Below are 16800 nucleotides of genomic sequence, written 5' to 3' on the forward strand. Positions count from 1 at the left end.
GGCTTTTGCATCTGAACTCTTCATATAATGCTGTGTTGTATATTATCAGCATTTATCCACTTGTATGCGTACCTTTTCCACAGTGACTTTATGTATATATATATATATAGATGTAGTACATGGTCAAGGATCCTCTTCAGATGATTTACCGCACTGAATCCTCTTGATAAGCAATTAAAGATGCCAAAAGGATTACATTCAATTGTGTTTGTCTGAAATACACAGTCACCACCCAAAGGATTTGACATGTTTTATTGTATAGTTTATTTCATTGACATAAAATTACACAAAATGAAACTTGGTTAATTACAAAAACATTTCCCTGACCAGAGTGGTATAAATGTCTTTAAATTTTATTGTCAGTTTTGAGATTGTTATATTTACATTGACAAACTTTGCATTAGCAAACTACTATTAACGTTATAAATGATAATATTGACATTTTATTCTTGATCTTTTGTTGATCATTGTATTGTTTAAGCGACTGCGAGATCCATGTTAAGACACCTTGCATTTGTCTGAGCTCTTGGTTTCTGTGCGGGCTTTCAGAAGGTCTGCTATCTCTGTGTGAGAGGCTTGTGTTGCCAGAGACAACGCACTGCGACCAGCCTAGAGACAAAACACACATGTATGAAGATGATAGATGACAATCCATGAGATATACTCAGATCTAAACAGCATGTGAATATCGTCTTTATCAAAAAATTATTTGAACCACATTTGTCTCTGATGTTACCAATTGACATCAGTGGTAAATGTGGTTTAAATCATTGTCCGTCCTTTGTGGTGTGTGTGTGTGTGTGTGTGTGGTAATTTTTGGCGACTTGAACAGATGGACATTAAACATAAAACTTCTGCCTGCAAAATCGCAGGAAGTCTTTACAGCACCTGCTCTGTTTTAGAGGATTTATTACTGTAGTTCTCAGAGCAGATCTTCAGTTGTGTTGATGTGACACAGATGTGTCTTTACCAGCATTAGTTTCAGCTTGACAGATTTCATTTAGTCTTACATGCATTCACATTATATAGCTTTCTTTTTCTTTCTATTCTCTGATATAGAGGCGATAAAGAGAGAACACAGAAAGTGATTAGACCAACACCATATTCCTAAGCTGTCTTTTTCTTTTGCTGAAGAGTGAGGATGACATCATGTTAACATGAAATGACCGTTTCTGGAGTTCAGACAGGGTTGTGTCCAGAAGGTGGCGCAGTTTTTTACAGTTCAGCTGCCACTGAATGTACTCAAAAGAGCAGTGTCCATTTCTTTTACTGTCTATGTTGTCTTCCTCCTACAAAGCTTTATTATTTTCTTTTTCACCAAAATATTAAAGACAGACCAAAAAAGCATTTTTATGAAATTTAGGGACAGCTCTGTGCCACAGATGATGATTCCACAGCCAATCATATTGACTGAATTGTGTTTGTAATGCATTGGAAGTTAAGCTACAGTATTATGGAGGGTTTAAAAGCAATAAAGTGCAACTTGTATTTTTGTTACAGTGCATAAACTCATTTTTATGAAACATTTGCTCACTTCTGTATATTACGAAATATAAATATGCATTCATGTGCATTTAAATTGGGAAGCAACATTAAAATTAGCATTCTAAAATTACTTCAAAAGTAATTTGACAATGTAAAGATCTAATGTGTAAATATGACAAATATATAAAGCCTGACATTAAAAATGGAATGAGCATTAATTGTGCGAAAAACTTTTTCTAGCAGTAAATTAAACGATTACATAAAGCTATTCATTTGCATTAAATAATATAAGCATTTCCTTGTATGCCAGCATATGACAAAAAAAAAAAAATAGATATAGAGCATCACAGTCCCACTCACATGGTGCGTTCTAGCCAACGAACCGACTCGGACCTCGGATTTGACGTCACGTCCACACTTCAAGCGTTCTATTATGTTTTGCGTGTCCGAGTCGGAGAAAAAAAATGGACGCCACCCGGAAAGCTGTTATATTGGTAGCACTGGCCGAGTACCAGGCACTTACATTAAAAAAATAATATGTATATTATGACTGCACCTTATCAAAACGCAGCCATTGAACTTGAAAATATTCACTTTATTTAATGTTTTTTTATGTTAATCTTCTGTTTAGAAACGCTAGCAACGTTAGTAATTGCACTCACAACAACCGATTCCCATACCTACAGGGGACGCAGTAATACGAGTGATTATAATCGTCATTTAAAATACCAAAGCGGTTCAGAAACAAAAGAAAGAATTCATTCTTACAAGTCACAGGGCGCAGCCATTTTGAATTCCGAAACGGAATTCTTGTTCGGTGTCCTCACGGTTGTCCGAGAGGTAAAATCCGAGGAAAGGGGGGCGTGTTGCTAAGCAACGTCTGTCGTCCGATTCGGATCTCCGAGACGGATGAATAATAGAACGCACCAACAGTCCGAGAGAGCTTTGGTGCCAGAAGTAAATTTCCTATTCATTTTTCCCATTGACGTTTTGTAAAATCCATATCTAAAGAGTTTTAGAGCATGTCTGAGGATAGCCAGCTACGGCAGAACTCATAAGCATACAACATATCATTTCTAATGAAAAAACAAAGAGAAAATCCCCAAAAAGTCAAAGATACAAGACTGTGTACATATGTTCATTTCCAAGCAAAGGAACTACTCCTCCCATAAACCACCGGGCCTCACTAAAGTTGACTGAAGCCACCATGAAAAAGCCACGAAAACTTTTTCCTCCCAGTGAATTTTATATAGTGAATTTGCAGGGAAACTCCTTTTCCTCAATTTACTGAAGCTTATGCACATGCTAAAACATTGAGCATCTGGCTCGCTCATAGGCTGTGCTGCGGCAACTACACATCCAATGGTGTGGGCGCCTCTGAGGTGCGACCAATGAACTTAGCTCTACGTCATTACACGATCTTAAGTCTTCACGGACTTTACCCAGACAGTTAAATGACTTCCACCAATCAGATCCATTACTGTGGGATTGTTCAGGATTATGGGTAATGAAGTACTTATCCAAGAAATTGCTAATTAAACAAGGTTAGTGCCCCATGAACTTTTGGCGTTTATATGAGCATATACAATCGCTTAGTACAGCTGTAGCTGGTTTTAACTCTACCATGTATGGTTACGTTTTTATGGCTTATATCCCAAATGTCAATGGAGAAATTGCATTGAATTCTTACTTCGGCACCGGCTGTGGGCGGGACTGATGATTGTGGGTATGAATTAACAATTCCTTCTCAAGACTTACCAAATCATGGCCACATGTTAACTAGTTCCATCGTTTTAGTTAAATAGTGGCCATGTTGTACTTATTTGTACAACATCTTCTGTACAAACATGTGTAGTTGTATCAATAAAGTTAGTTATCCTTTTATCCGTGAGATGACTGTTAGATGAACGTGTAGTTTGGTGTTGTTGTTTTTTGTTAAAGTTTGGGCTAGCATGAAAGAGAAATTACCTTGTCTTTTAAATTGACATTGCAGTTTGCTTCCTCCAGCAAAATGCGCACAATGTTGATGTGTCCCCGATCACAAGCGCTGATCAGTGGAGTGGTTCCTGCGTGATCCTGGGCGTTAGGATCTGCTCCCTGTTCAAGCAGGAGACGCACCATTGGGACACGTCCATGTCTTACTGCCAAGTGGAGGGCTGTTTGTCCGACCTAAAGACATTTATTTAGAACAGAAGCAAACACAAATCTTATTTCCAACAAATCATTTGATACACAGTGCACACTGTGTCATCTGGCTGGTAACACCATTACCTGGCCAACACAGGCGTTGACGTCACCAAGATGCATCAGCTGCTGGACCACTTTCATGTCCTTTGGTGTTTCTACAGCTGTCAAGGAGGCCAGCATGATAGCGGTGTAGCCAGACTTGTTTCTCAGGTCCACTTCACATACACCTAAGTTTGAGCAAGCACAGTAAGTGTCTATTAGATTAGTTTAGGGTTTATCCTCTCTATAAATTTGTACACTTTTTGTACTGTACTATAAAGTTTAAATTGAACCCCTTTTCAATTCGCATTACTAAAACTTTATTTTGATGGTCTCTTTAACACATTCTGTTGACTATAAGTAACTTTGCAACTACATGTCAACTAATTCTCATTGGATTAGACTGTCTGCTTAACATCTGCTAACACTTTATTGTCGTGATGGGGACGAGACCGCCTATGCCGAGTCTTTGAAGGGTCGAGTCGAGACCGAGTCCGTTTGTTTTCAAATACAGTCGAGTCCGAGTCAAGACCAAGTCTTTGAAGGGTCGAGATCGAGTCCGTTTTCAAATACAGTCGAGTCCGAGTCAAGACTGAGTCTTTGAACGAACAAGTCCGAGACGAGTCCGAGAAACCAGAAATCGGTCTCGAGACCGGTCTACTATATTGTCATCACTACTATATTGAGATGTTCCTCCAACAGACATTCTACTGAGTAAATTTGCAAGTACATGTCAAGTTATTCTACCAACCCTACCAGTCTACTTATACTCTACTGACTCTTTAATGAGAGTTGTAGGTGCAACAGTACTTATAGTATAGTCAACAGAATGTGTTAAAAGGATCATCAAAATGGAAAGTGGACAACCTCAAGGTGAATATTCAAACAAAATTGTATATGGACAGAGTAGCTCTGCTTTAAGCGCTAGTGAGCTGCCTTCCTTTCGACCGCCTTCTCAGGCTGCATCCGAAATTAAATGGAACTCCACAAGTGACTCATTTAGAGCATGTGCACCACACTAAAAATATTGTACTACTCACAAGAAGCACAAAAGAGACTAAACTGACAATTGATTTATTGAATTTGACGTTAGCATATGCAGAGCGTAAATAGACACCACACACAAATAATTCATTGTCCAAGATGAAATAAAGCCCATATGTGTATACATAGATTCCACATTTGACCGCTCCAGACAGGTCGGTTTGCGCATCATCTTGGAACTGTCAGCATGTTGTCCCTAACTGTAAGAATCATGACACAACATTGCGCAGCTTCTGGTTGTGAAACCTCCAAGATATAAATTCTCAAAGAAATGGGATAAGCTTTCACAGGTATTAACTCAATATTACACATTTGGTCCTTTTTGTCACGTAGTGATTTTGTGTGTTTTCGTTATTAGTTATTGCCCGTCTATTATTTATCCCAGGTGTTTCTCATTTCTCACGCCCCCTTGTTATCTTGTCTAACTCGTTTGTCCTTTATTATTTAAGCCCTGTGTTTCTGCCCTGTCTTTGTTGGTTGTTGAATTTATGTGTGTTACGTTGGTGCTTTCATGATTCTCGAGTCCTGCTTCTAGTCTTGTGTCTTGTTTCTAGTTTGTTAATAAAGCTACACTGCGTTTGGACCCAGCCTCAGCTCTGTTTCTCCGCACAACGTCACACTTTTGGTCCACTATGGTCCTTTTAATGTTTTTGCTTTTACTATGGTAACCTTTTAAAGCCATGTCAGCTGATATTTCCATCTTGTGTTTATCAAAATCCGCTGAAGTCTATTTCATATTTAGATATTCATACATGCATCTAACTTCGGTTGCAGACGCTCAGTCAACTTGCTCTCGAATGTCGCAATTGAGTAATCTATGTATAGATATCTATGGCAAAGCCAAACCGCAATCTAGCATCATTCTTGGTCCCTCAACAAAATGTTCAGTTGGCTTTTAGATTTTTGCTGATCACTGTGAAAACAGTGAATCTGACCCTTCCCACTGAAGTGTATTTTGCTTTCATTAGCTTAAAGTAAATGATTCCCCAGATAGCAAACTGACATTGAATCAACGTGGAAATATGACATCGAAACAACGTTGATCTGACATTGTTTTGCTCATCGAATTAACGTTGAACCAACGTCAGACGCGTCATTCTTTCAAAACTAACGGAAAATCAACTTGAAATCAACGCGTCGTTTCAACGTTATGAAAGCAAACCAATTTTCGATTTTCATTTAGCTTTGAAGAATGCCGCGTCTGACATTGGTTCAACGTTAATTCGATGAGCAAAATCAACGTTGTTTCAATGTCATGAGAGACGTCGTTTCCACGTTGATTCAATGTCAGTTTGCTGTCTGGGTCTATATTGTCATCTTCTACATCACAATGAAATATATGTTTTAAAACATTGATTTCCAAGTAGTTGATAACAAAAGGAAATAACAGTGAACACACTGACCTGTGTCTAAAAGGACCTTTACGATGCCGAAGTTACAATGAGACACGCTATAATGCAGGGCGGTGTTCCCATTGTCATCCAACATGTTGACCAAGAATTGAAGGACTGTAGGTGTTCGTGAATTAACCTCACTGAGATACAAAGCAACAGTATCGGGACATGCCCCCTCTTCTGCAGAGATTTGAAACCATTGCTGGAACACAACAGTGAGAGCCTTGGTCTGCAAATCAGCAAAGAAGAAGACCAGAACTGAAGTTAACACTCAATTGAGGGATACAACAATAGCAACAAAGAAAACAACAGAATCATTTTCAAGCTCATGGTACTGTGAGGATTGAAAAACTTTAACTGGCAGTCTAAATGGCAGAGTCAGTGTTAGCAAAGGAAGTAAATATTAATTTAAGTTTTCACACCTTGCTCATTTGGAGTGTTTGTTTCGAAACCCGGTACGTTTCCCCTCCTCAGTTCTGTTCGTTTAGGCATGAATGATCAGAGCAATCGCCCTCGGATCCAATCCCACCCAACATACCAATGAACCAGGCTGTTTCACAATGTACAGAATGAATGAAAAGCAATAGTTTGTTTTGCTATTGCCTCTCAAAATTAATTTTAGGTCAACAAAGATGAAGTGAAATGCCTGATTGAAATTTGGTCGGATTAACATATTTTAGAACAATTGTCCAAAACGTATAAAAAAAGTTTACAAGGTGTTTAGCAAGAGTCTCCAGAGATGTGCTTTAATCGCTCAATGGAACAGTTCAGCACAACGATGAAGCTGATGGATGATGAGCAGAATCCCGGAACATAAACAGATGCGCTTTGACTAATGAGAGGATAGTTTACTCGCACAAGACTTGAATGAACAAATTTTGGTCCATTTAGAAATATTGCCTTGTGAAAGAGAATAAAACCAAGAAGAAATTACAACATTGTAACAATTTGAAAACCCTGTTTCTGATCAAAGCAAACAATCTACAGGCCTAAAAACACCCAAGGGTTTGATGGTTCATGGCTCATTCCATGCAGGGACTGGACCAGCAAACTTACTGTTACTAGCTTTAAGTTATTGCACACTGCTGCCCAAAATATGTTATGAATGTGCAAGTTGGGCATATTAAAGGGATAGTTCACTTTGAAATTATTTTTTTATGTTTTAGCTTACTTCAAGGGCATCCAAGATGTAGGTGTCTTTGTTTCCACAGTATTTTCAATTTTGACATTTTTCAGTCAAACAGTTGTTGTCTATCAGTCATACACTGGAGGCTAAGGGGGTCCACCAAAAAGCACGCACAGAGAAGTCCAAATAAAACATGATTTATTGACTCGTAAATGTAAGTACACATTGATGGCCTAAGACACGAAACGAGCGGTTTGTGTGAGAAAACTAACAGTATTTATATCGTTTTACCTCTTGTAATCATAGCCACGACAAAATGATCTGACTGCTTCGGTCTGAGCATGCGCTGGAAGTGTTCGCTTGCGTGTGACGTCACTCAATATTTACACGGAGATTTTGGAAGTTTTACCTTTCACTAAACATATTTAGATACATGGGAAACCGCAATGGAAGACGATTTCGGTATATCTAAATATGTTTCGTAAAAGGTAAAACTTCCGAAATATCCGTGTAAAAATTGAGTGACGTCACACGCAAGCGAACACTTCCGGCGTAACATTTAACTGATTCAGTTCGGTTCAGTTGGACATTGCACAACTGATTCAGATCACTTGGACGTCACTGTGATTACACGAGGTACAAACAATATAAATACTGTTCGTTTTCTCACAAAAACCGCTTGTTTCGTGTCTTAGGCCATCAATGTGTACTTACATTTATGAGTCATTAAATCATGTTTAATTTTGACTTCTCTGTGCATGCTTTTTGGTGGACCCCCTTAGCCTCCAGTGTATGACTGATAGACAACAACGGTTTGATTGAAAATACTGTGGAAACAAAGACACCTACATCTTGGATCCCCTTGAGGTAAGCTAAAACATATCAAAAATTGATTTCAAAGTGAACTATCCCTTTAAATGTAAACTAGTTTGAATATTACCGTTTCATCATCAGGTTCTGACACTTTATCCATGTGGTCTTTAAGGAAACAACACGCCTCAATGAAATCTTTATTAACAGCTTCCCTAGAAAACAAAACAAGTTGTTTTCCAAGTTGTGTTTAAAACTTATAAGAAAGCTACTGAAAGATATTTTTGTAACATCTAAAGATGAATTCAGTTCGCCTTACCTGTTTGTCTTAATTGCCAGGGATTTCTGATCCGAGTCCACTCTCAAACAATTGTGATCCTTCCTCTCTTCCTCTATCTGATCCTCAAGAGCCCTTCCCTGACTTATTTGCTTGTGCAGCTCATCTTCTTTTGTGGTCTCTACATATACAACATCTTTTGTTGGTTTGAATTCGGTATTTTTACTTTTCCTTGTCTGCACACTGGAGTCCATTGTCCATGTGGTCCATAGTTTGCCTTCTTCCTTTGTCGTATTCTTGTTGAGGTCAGCATCCATTTCTGTTTGCTCTTGTAGTTTGAAAGCATTACTTACTCCCTCTGTCTCCACACTCCCACTTTAGAAAGTTAAAGTTCAAAGACCATTAGTAATCTGCAGCTACTGTTTTTTGTTTTTGTTTGTTTGTTTTTTGTGAATTAGTCTGTAAAAAAAGTGCAGGACATGTATTTACCTTTCTCTTGTGCTGACTTTACACAGATGTTCTGTCTTGGGGTTCTCTTTCTCTACAGGAAGAATTTCCTTCATTTTATAGCCTTGAAATTCACAGAAAGGCCACAAAAGACGTTATGCATTATACACATTGAAAAAAAATGTAAGAGAATGGCCAAGTATATATTTTTTTATTATTATACACAGTCAGAAAAAAAGAGCACAAAGAGGAGCATATCACTAGGACTGTAGCCTCAACAAATCAACATTTTTACCTTATCTACCCCTGAAGGAGCATTACCCTTTTGAGTAAATTTTGACAAGCTGTTAAATCCTTAGAGGTAAGACTAAGTGTAGAGTTATACCTGGTTGAGAAACATCCCCAGCAGGTAACACATAGAGGGATAGAATGGTGACTAAAGTTGCTAATTGCTCTTGAATGGTGCAGACCCTTGGCGGCAAGTGATCGAAAGACATTTGTCCTGAGGAGTCGCTTTTGCAAAGGCATTCCCACTGCTCCTGAAGGAGCTCTTGCAATCTTTTCACATGGTGCTCCATGTCAGCATGTGATACTGGAGGTTGATCCAGAACTTGAGGGGTGATTCCCTCCTCTGTTGGCATCTCTTGCTCACTTATTGGTTCCTGCAATTCTACCACAGGTTCAAGATTTTGTTTACTTGCTAAGAAGACCTCAGATGAAATCATCCTTGCCAGTGTGTTCCCCTTTACAGGCTGTAGAGTCAACTGCTTAATCTTCTCATCCTTGAGATGACTCTCCTCTACTTGCTGCTTCAGCAGAGTTCTTGTCTTATCTAGCTCTACCTCCAGTTCATGAAGTTTCTGTTCCAACAAAACAACTTTCCTCTGGAGAGTTTCAGTGAGAGATTTGGTTTTGTCTCCATTATCTAAGAGATCTTTTTCTCGGGAAACTGTCTTATATCTTTCTATCGCTGGAAGAATTCTAGTTGAAGGCATTGCAACTGCATCAACTTGTTCCGAAGAAGCCTTGACATTTTTCTCAAGTCGGTCATATTCTCGATTCATCCAGTCATCACTTTCTTTGTCTTGATTTTCTCTGGCAGACAAGGGACTGTCCCAGTTATTTATGTGTAGAGAAGCAGTAGGAACATTCAGTGGCCCAGTGGTTTTGTTTTGGGAATGTAACTGGACTAAAAGCCTCTCTCGCTCCTCCTGCAAAATACATATCTGAGCTTTGAGCTCAGGAATGACTCTGATCTCCTCTTCCAATTCGCCAACTCGTTCAAGTGCTGCAGAGAGCCGCTGGAGGGTCCCATTTGCCCTACCCATCCTGCTGTCGGATGTATGGAATACATCTTCAGAGGAACCATTTTCCCGGATTAAATATTCCTTGGGGCTGCCGGGGCTAGTTGGACCATCGGTTGACTCAGAGTGTTTTCTTAGTAAAACAGTCAAGGGTAAACTGGAGGCTCTCAAGAGATTTGGCCTGACATAATGTCCTAAAGGCTGCTCATCAAAAGCTTGAATATCAGCATCCATCTCTGCAGATGTGAAGGACTTGTAGATGGACTCTCCCCTTCTGGCATAGGCAGCAGACACACTGTCACTAGATCGAAACTCAAAATGAGAGTCTCCTAGTTTGGTTTTGGGCCATAAAGTACTGATGGAGCTCCACTCTGTAGCTCTGCACCCATAACCCGGAAGGCTTAAGTTACGTGACAGGGCACCAATATTTCGCCCTCTTTGCCTTCGCTGCATTGGCACCCTCCTAATGGTGTTGCCCTTCTCAATGTCATCTACATATTTAAGGAAGTCCAGGTCCAGATGGAATCCATAGGGCGTCTCTACAGAATAGGAGGGTGGTCTTCTTTGGCTCCCATTCTCTTTTGGAGAGATGCCATTCGCTGAAAGAAAAACACAAAGGTGTGATGCACAGTATCCAAATTGCTCCAAATTTATTCAGATTATTGGAAAAATAGGCATGTGCCGGTATCAAATTTTCATGCTGCGGTTAATTGATTGAGCTTTTATCACGGTATACGGTATTATCACGATATTTTAATGAAATTATATTTTAATGCTCAAGAAAAACAGATGCATTGTGGGTCTCTAAAAAAAAACCTCAACTTGCATCACAATGTGTAATTGTGATTTTCAAAACATATGTTAACTAAACCAAATTGTTTAAAGTTTAGTGACATGTTACAATGTTTACATGGGACAATGACTGGTAGGTTACTGTTTGTATTATTCAATTAAATTCTTGGATTTGATTTTAGTCTTAATTCAATATTGACTCTTTTGGATAAATATTAGGTAGGCCCCAGTCTGTTAATGTTTCTCAGGGGAAAAAATCTCACATACTGCTGTCAACATACAGAGAGAAATTAAATATAATATTTAGAAAAATACTCCTTGCTATTTTTTTCTAGTCAACTAATGTGCTGGTCATTAAATGGCTTTACTGAGGTAAATGTAACGTTTTGTGACACAACAGTTCTCCTGCAGTGTTACTGACCTCTTTCCGTGTTTGAAAACACTGATTGATCGTTATGATGTACAAGTAAATATCTTTCGGTAAGTTGTACTGTCTCTTTAAATAAAAACGAAAGTGACATGATCGGTTTACTTGAACTGAGGAGCAACGATCTGTGATCAGAACCTAAGAGCTGATTTATCAATAACAACTTTCATATCAAAAGTAACCTGCTCTGTCTAGTCTGTCGGTGTCAGTGTCCTCTTTGCTCTGTGATTTTTTCTCTGTGGGAGAGCGCGTGAAAAGTATCAAATGCGTTAATCGCCTTTTAGACAGGACGCGGAATGCGCGACGCTGGCCGCTTGGTTCAACGTTTTCCTTCAGATACAACGCGATTTACCATTTTAGAACTAAAAAGTTGAACTATTTTGAACTTTAACCACGGCGTGGTCGATGCAGGTCGATGGAGCAACAAAACATCCCTGCGCGTCGCGCGCGTATTCCGCGTCCTGTCTAAGAGTCTCAAGCTGAATGCGTGAGAGTTGGCAGCCCTGCGGGGATAAATCGTCGGGAGCGTTCCGCCATGCTTATACTCCATGTGAGGATTGTTTACATTAGACTAGTGCGCACTGCCGCATGCACACTGTGTGGGGATTGTTTACATCAGAGTGCGCGCGTTTTGCGCAGCACGCAGTGTTTGAGCGGTTGCAGGAAAATAAGCAGCTAATGTGCGCTCTAAAAGTCTAAATTCGAATCTATTATTTTTCACGGTATTTTGAAGAGCCCACGATAACAATATCGTGCATATTCATTACCGCGATTTATCGCATTACCGAATACCGGCACATGTCTAGTTGTACCATGCTATGACTAAACAAAAACTGGGTTATTCATACCTTTTCGGGTATCCATTGTTCTTAGTATAAGTCTGTCTTCAGCGTCATGTGGCTTTTGGTTTGTGTCTCTTACCCCTTGAGGACAAAGATAGATTTCTGTTACTTTTGATGTGTTTAATTAAACAGAATCAAGCACTTCTAAATGTTGGGAACTCAAGTTAAGGTGAGAGTAGGTTGTGCATTAGTATTCAGCAGATTTACAGAGCCAGACTCTTTCTTGTCTGTCTCTGTCTTTGACCACGAAGCACTTTCAAGGCACCACAGAAGCAGCCACAGCCCAAACAATGTGAGCTATGCAGTAAACACACAAACAGCTGAGACCAAACACTTCCACTGGCTCACATACACACAGACAACCACAGATGCACTCCTTGGCATGGCTCACACAAGTTGAAGAAATACATCTTATCAAAAATTGCAGCCGTCCTTCCTTCATACCTGTCTGTCCCACCATTCTTCTCGATAGAGATAAGTCAGACAAGCACAGAAATAGGGGCTGATCTTTTTTTGGTTATGAGATACCTCAGTTCCCGCTAAGGCAGACTGATCTGAAAGTACTGATATAACAAGCAACAGTATATGGGCAAAGTCAGACAAAAAAAAAATGCATTGCTGATAGTGTCTTCTGCTGATAGAAAAATGGGGCTGCAGGATTCTTGCCTGAAACACACTCATAGAAAGTTTCCTGACAAATGTTTCCTGTATCCTGAAAATCCACAAATAGCCAGTAAGCCGGGGGTCTTCAATCCTGCTCCTGGAGGGCCACCTTCCAGCAGAGTTTATCTATAGCCCTAATCAAACACACCTGCACAGTAAAGGTCTTTGGTATCACTAAAAACTTACAGACAGGTGTATTTGAGGTCAACTCTGCAGGACAGTGGGCCTCTATGAGCAAGAATGGACACACATTTTGTAACATAAACACGTTAGCAAGTCTTTAGCAAGAGTATATCATATGACGAGATTATACATAAACCTCTAAAATCACTATGCAAAAATGAGTGTGTGAAGTGAATGATTGTAAACTTTATGAATTTAATGAGCAAAGTGTGATTGCAAAATTAATAGCCATTGCTATTATACGTCTCAACCAGCAACATGACATCATGACTTTTGCGTAAACGTACACGCCACTTTCGAGTCAAGTGGCGTGTTATCTCTACGCATTTTGAGCTATCCGCGTGTATCCGCGTGTATGTCTACGCCATTAACGTCCGAGTGATTCCGCGTGTCTGTACACGCCGTCAAATGTCCAGTCATAAATGCCATTAACCCCAGTGACGGTTAGGTTTAGGGACGGGGTTGAGGTAAGTCATATATTTATATATACAGTAATAACGTTAAAGTCCCCGTGAACCGGAAGTTGCAAACGATTTTTCTCCAGTGCTGTGACGTATTTCCAAGTGAAACGGAATATTGAACAGAGGGCAGGGTTTTACTCTAGCGCTCCTCCTCTCCATCTCTCGCTCATAGCAAACTAACGGTTTGAGGGGAGTGGTTAAGCGTTTCCCCACCCAAGTTGTGAAACCTACGTCATCAGAAAAAGAAACCGTTCCAGACCGGAAGTAACTTTTCAGATTTTGATGAAAGATTACCAAGGTAAAACATTTTTAAAATATATTTTTACTTGCACGGATTAATTGTTCACCACAAGACTAGTAATATGCGCTAACAAAGTAAATAGGTTCAATTTTGATTTCACGGGGACTTTAAGTCAATGGCGTTCATAAACACGCTGAAAGCCATTATGCGTCTTGATAGCAGGCCAAAAATGGAAATACGAATTGGCGTGTCATTCACACGCTACTTCATGAGATCAGTCTGCAACCAGAGCTTTTACAAGAGTGATATCAACTAAACCACTACATCTTATACGTATTCTACTTGAAATGTTTATTTAAATGGTGTCCCATGTGATATTTTTCTATCGCACTCTGTCTCACAAACATATGGTTCAGATTTGTTAATGCCACCTTTAGCATATTTGTGTAGAGTATATTTCTGGCGTGAAAATTTATTCCCACCACTATTATAAAAAAATTTAATATAAATACCAAATCATAATGAGTGCTGGTAATTGTTTCCACTATAGAACCGGCTTTCATGAAGAATCTTAATTCAGCCACTGTTATAGATTTGGGCTTTTTTGGCCACTTTCACAATGTAGTCTGTGTTCACTGAGTACGGCACAATCCATTTCACAGTAATGATTATTGTTCACTTTCCTTTTTTGCAGCACTCAGGGAAAAAAATATCCCTCCTCTCATTAAATGCTTTTCTCTCCACAGCATTCTTTCTTACACCACAAATTGGATTGAAACTCATGACAAACTAAAAACTGCTACCGCTGTAAGAACAAAAATTGAAGCACAGAGTCCTCTGAAAGGAATGGACAATTTCAGGTTTTAGGTCAGGCTTGGAGGATAGGAAAAAAAGACCAAACTGGAAACTTGAGAGGAACAAACATTCCCTGCAAAGAGTGTCAAACTAGTCGGCTAAAACTTGGATGTTTTTACTTCATAATATACAGGGAAACTTTGCTGCACAATCCATAAATGATAAATGACTGAGTGGCTTTTCTCTCCTCACTAAAACGGTGTCAGATTACACTACCTGCTCTATGTTTCTTCTCTGAATAGCATTATGTTATGCTAGCTGTGTTTTGACATGCACAATTAACAACTCGAGTGGGCCTGATTTTACTTACATAAAACAGACTGCTGGTCCTGCACACTTTCTTTCTCACTCACATTTATAACACACACAATAGACAGACGTTTCACTCTTCCTGTTTGGCCCTGTAAGTGGTGTGGTTTCCTTGGCTCAGATCCTCATTCTTTCTCCTCTGTTTGGAGTTGGATGGAGGACTGAAGCTAGAGACCGGTTCTCCTGCTCTCTGACCCCCATCACCCTTTCACTTTATGGAGAGAGGGTGTGTTGAAGAGTCTCTACTGAAGAATGACTACTGTGAGAAAAGACTCTATCTATCTATCTATCTATCTATCTATCTATCTATCTATCTATCTATCTATCTATCTATCTATCTATTTGCCTTTAGGGTGTTGTTCCATCTTTTTTCACGATTTTTTTCTATGTCCACAGTATTTGGACCATGTCGACAATCTTGGCTCTTTGCCAACAGCAATATGCACACGCACACCAGTTACATGAGAAGACGTGTGTGCAGCAAAGTAAATTCAGACTCACTGTATAATCCAACACATGTGAAACATTCAGCAAAAGCGTCTCAGAAAAATTCAAAAAGAGTCTTTTCAAGTCACCATCCGAAACCTCCTGTCACACAAACTAATCAATCCAGGACGTCTCTCTATTGTTTTAGCAAAACAATCACTTCATCAGATTTGAGATTTGGACTTCCTGAGAATGTGTTTGTGCAAAATGAACAAATTACATGTAGGCTATCTTATAAAATCAAAACGACACACCCAAATTAGTTAAAAAAGAAAAGAAAAGTAAATTAGTGGACATCCATAGTTAAATGAAACTTTTGCTCAAACTCTTTGACTCTACGGTAACACCTTAGTTTAGGAATTATTAGTACTTATTAGGAAGCGTATTAATATGACATTGGCTGTTTATTAGTACTTAAATCACTTATTCTGCATGATCATATCCCATAATCCCACCCAATACTTAAACTTAACAACTGCCTTGCTAACTATTAATCAATAGTCAGTCTTTCAGAGTTTATTGAGGCATAAGTAATAGTTAATAGTGAGAATTGGACCTTAATCTAAAGTGTGACCAACTTTACTTTTCGGAGTTCTTTATACATTGAGACAGAATTAAATCTGTATTTTAGCGATGTATCTTACCTTAAATATCACAGGTTTGGCATTTTGTCTTCTCCGTGCTGAAGTGTAGCCTGTTCACCTCTTCACTTTTCTCCTTCATCTGAGAGGCTTCAGAGGGGAAGGCAGACAAAAGACATTCAAGCAATGCCAAAGTAAAATTCTTGCAAAACATAAGCAGTGTTATTGTGCGTGGAACAGGAGGTGGGATGTAGGCACTCTGGCCTTTCATAGCTCCGCCCCATCCAATCAGAGCCTGTGGGTGGGAGGCAATCTACACAATTCCTCCAATGAAAGAAATAAGGTGGGCTGAAAAACTAAGAGGTGGGCGTTGCTTTGTGCATAACTGCAACTGAGGGATGTTTCTCAAAACAGGATTCATGTGATGGCAGGGGGCCCGAGTTTACTTGAAGAGTACTGGGGCACTCACAAAACTATTCCCACATGAAACTGGGTGAAAGAGGACCCCAAAGTAACCTGTCAGAATCTCAGAACACACGCACACACATGCCCACCCACACACTTTAAGTGTAATTCAATCCACTGTAACTTAGTCTTAGTGCTCACCATCCATTATAATCATGAAAATAGTTCAGGGCTTTTTATGAGTACAGGGCACAGAGTGAGGCTCCCGCAGGACATGCCATTCATTCTTTGTGTATCTTCTTTCTCCTCTGGTCTTCTTTTTAATAGTATTATTGTAGATTTTCAACATCAGAATCAACCAGGCTGTGCTTATTGATCATAGAAAATAGGAAAGGTTGACTACTTTTACAACTGAGTAAAAAAAGGAATTTCCCTTTTTTTC

The 16800-nt window shown here is 39.3% G+C and overlaps 1 protein-coding gene across 2 annotated transcripts; it reads right to left on the reverse strand.

Moving 5' to 3' along the window:
• Nucleotides 1-235: 235 nt before the first annotated feature.
• LOC120471449 (KN motif and ankyrin repeat domain-containing protein 4) lies at nucleotides 236-16198 on the reverse strand. Of its 2 annotated transcripts, XM_039661266.2 has the most exons (10): nucleotides 16017-16198; nucleotides 12181-12255; nucleotides 9195-10712; nucleotides 8852-8933; nucleotides 8405-8737; nucleotides 8216-8300; nucleotides 6159-6378; nucleotides 3757-3899; nucleotides 3454-3654; nucleotides 236-609 (listed from the first exon to the last, which is right to left on the reverse strand). In XM_039661266.2, exons 2-10 carry the CDS (start codon nucleotides 12194-12196, stop codon nucleotides 499-501), a joined length of 2709 nt encoding a protein of 902 aa, XP_039517200.2. In that variant the 5' UTR covers nucleotides 12197-12255; nucleotides 16017-16198; the 3' UTR covers nucleotides 236-498. The 2 variants fall into 2 exon arrangements, with proteins under 2 accessions (XP_039517200.2, XP_088987170.1); XM_089131044.1 differs by lacking the exon at nucleotides 12181-12255.
• Nucleotides 16199-16800: the final 602 nt, after the last annotated feature.

The sequence above is a fragment of the Pimephales promelas genome, chromosome 5 (genome assembly GCF_988280905.1).
Source record: "Pimephales promelas chromosome 5, fPimPro1.hap1.1, whole genome shotgun sequence".
Classification (NCBI taxonomy): domain Eukaryota; kingdom Metazoa; phylum Chordata; class Actinopteri; order Cypriniformes; family Leuciscidae; genus Pimephales; species Pimephales promelas.

Coding starts and splice junctions, on each gene's coding strand:
- LOC120471449 (XM_039661266.2), bottom strand. Junction 8,934..9,194: donor TGGGGATGTTTCTCAACCAG/GTATAACTCTAC, acceptor GTGAATTTCAAG/GCTATAAAATGAAGGAAATT. Junction 3,655..3,756: donor TCAACGCCTGTGTTGGCCAG/GTAATGGTGTTA, acceptor AAATGTCTTTAG/GTCGGACAAACAGCCCTCCA.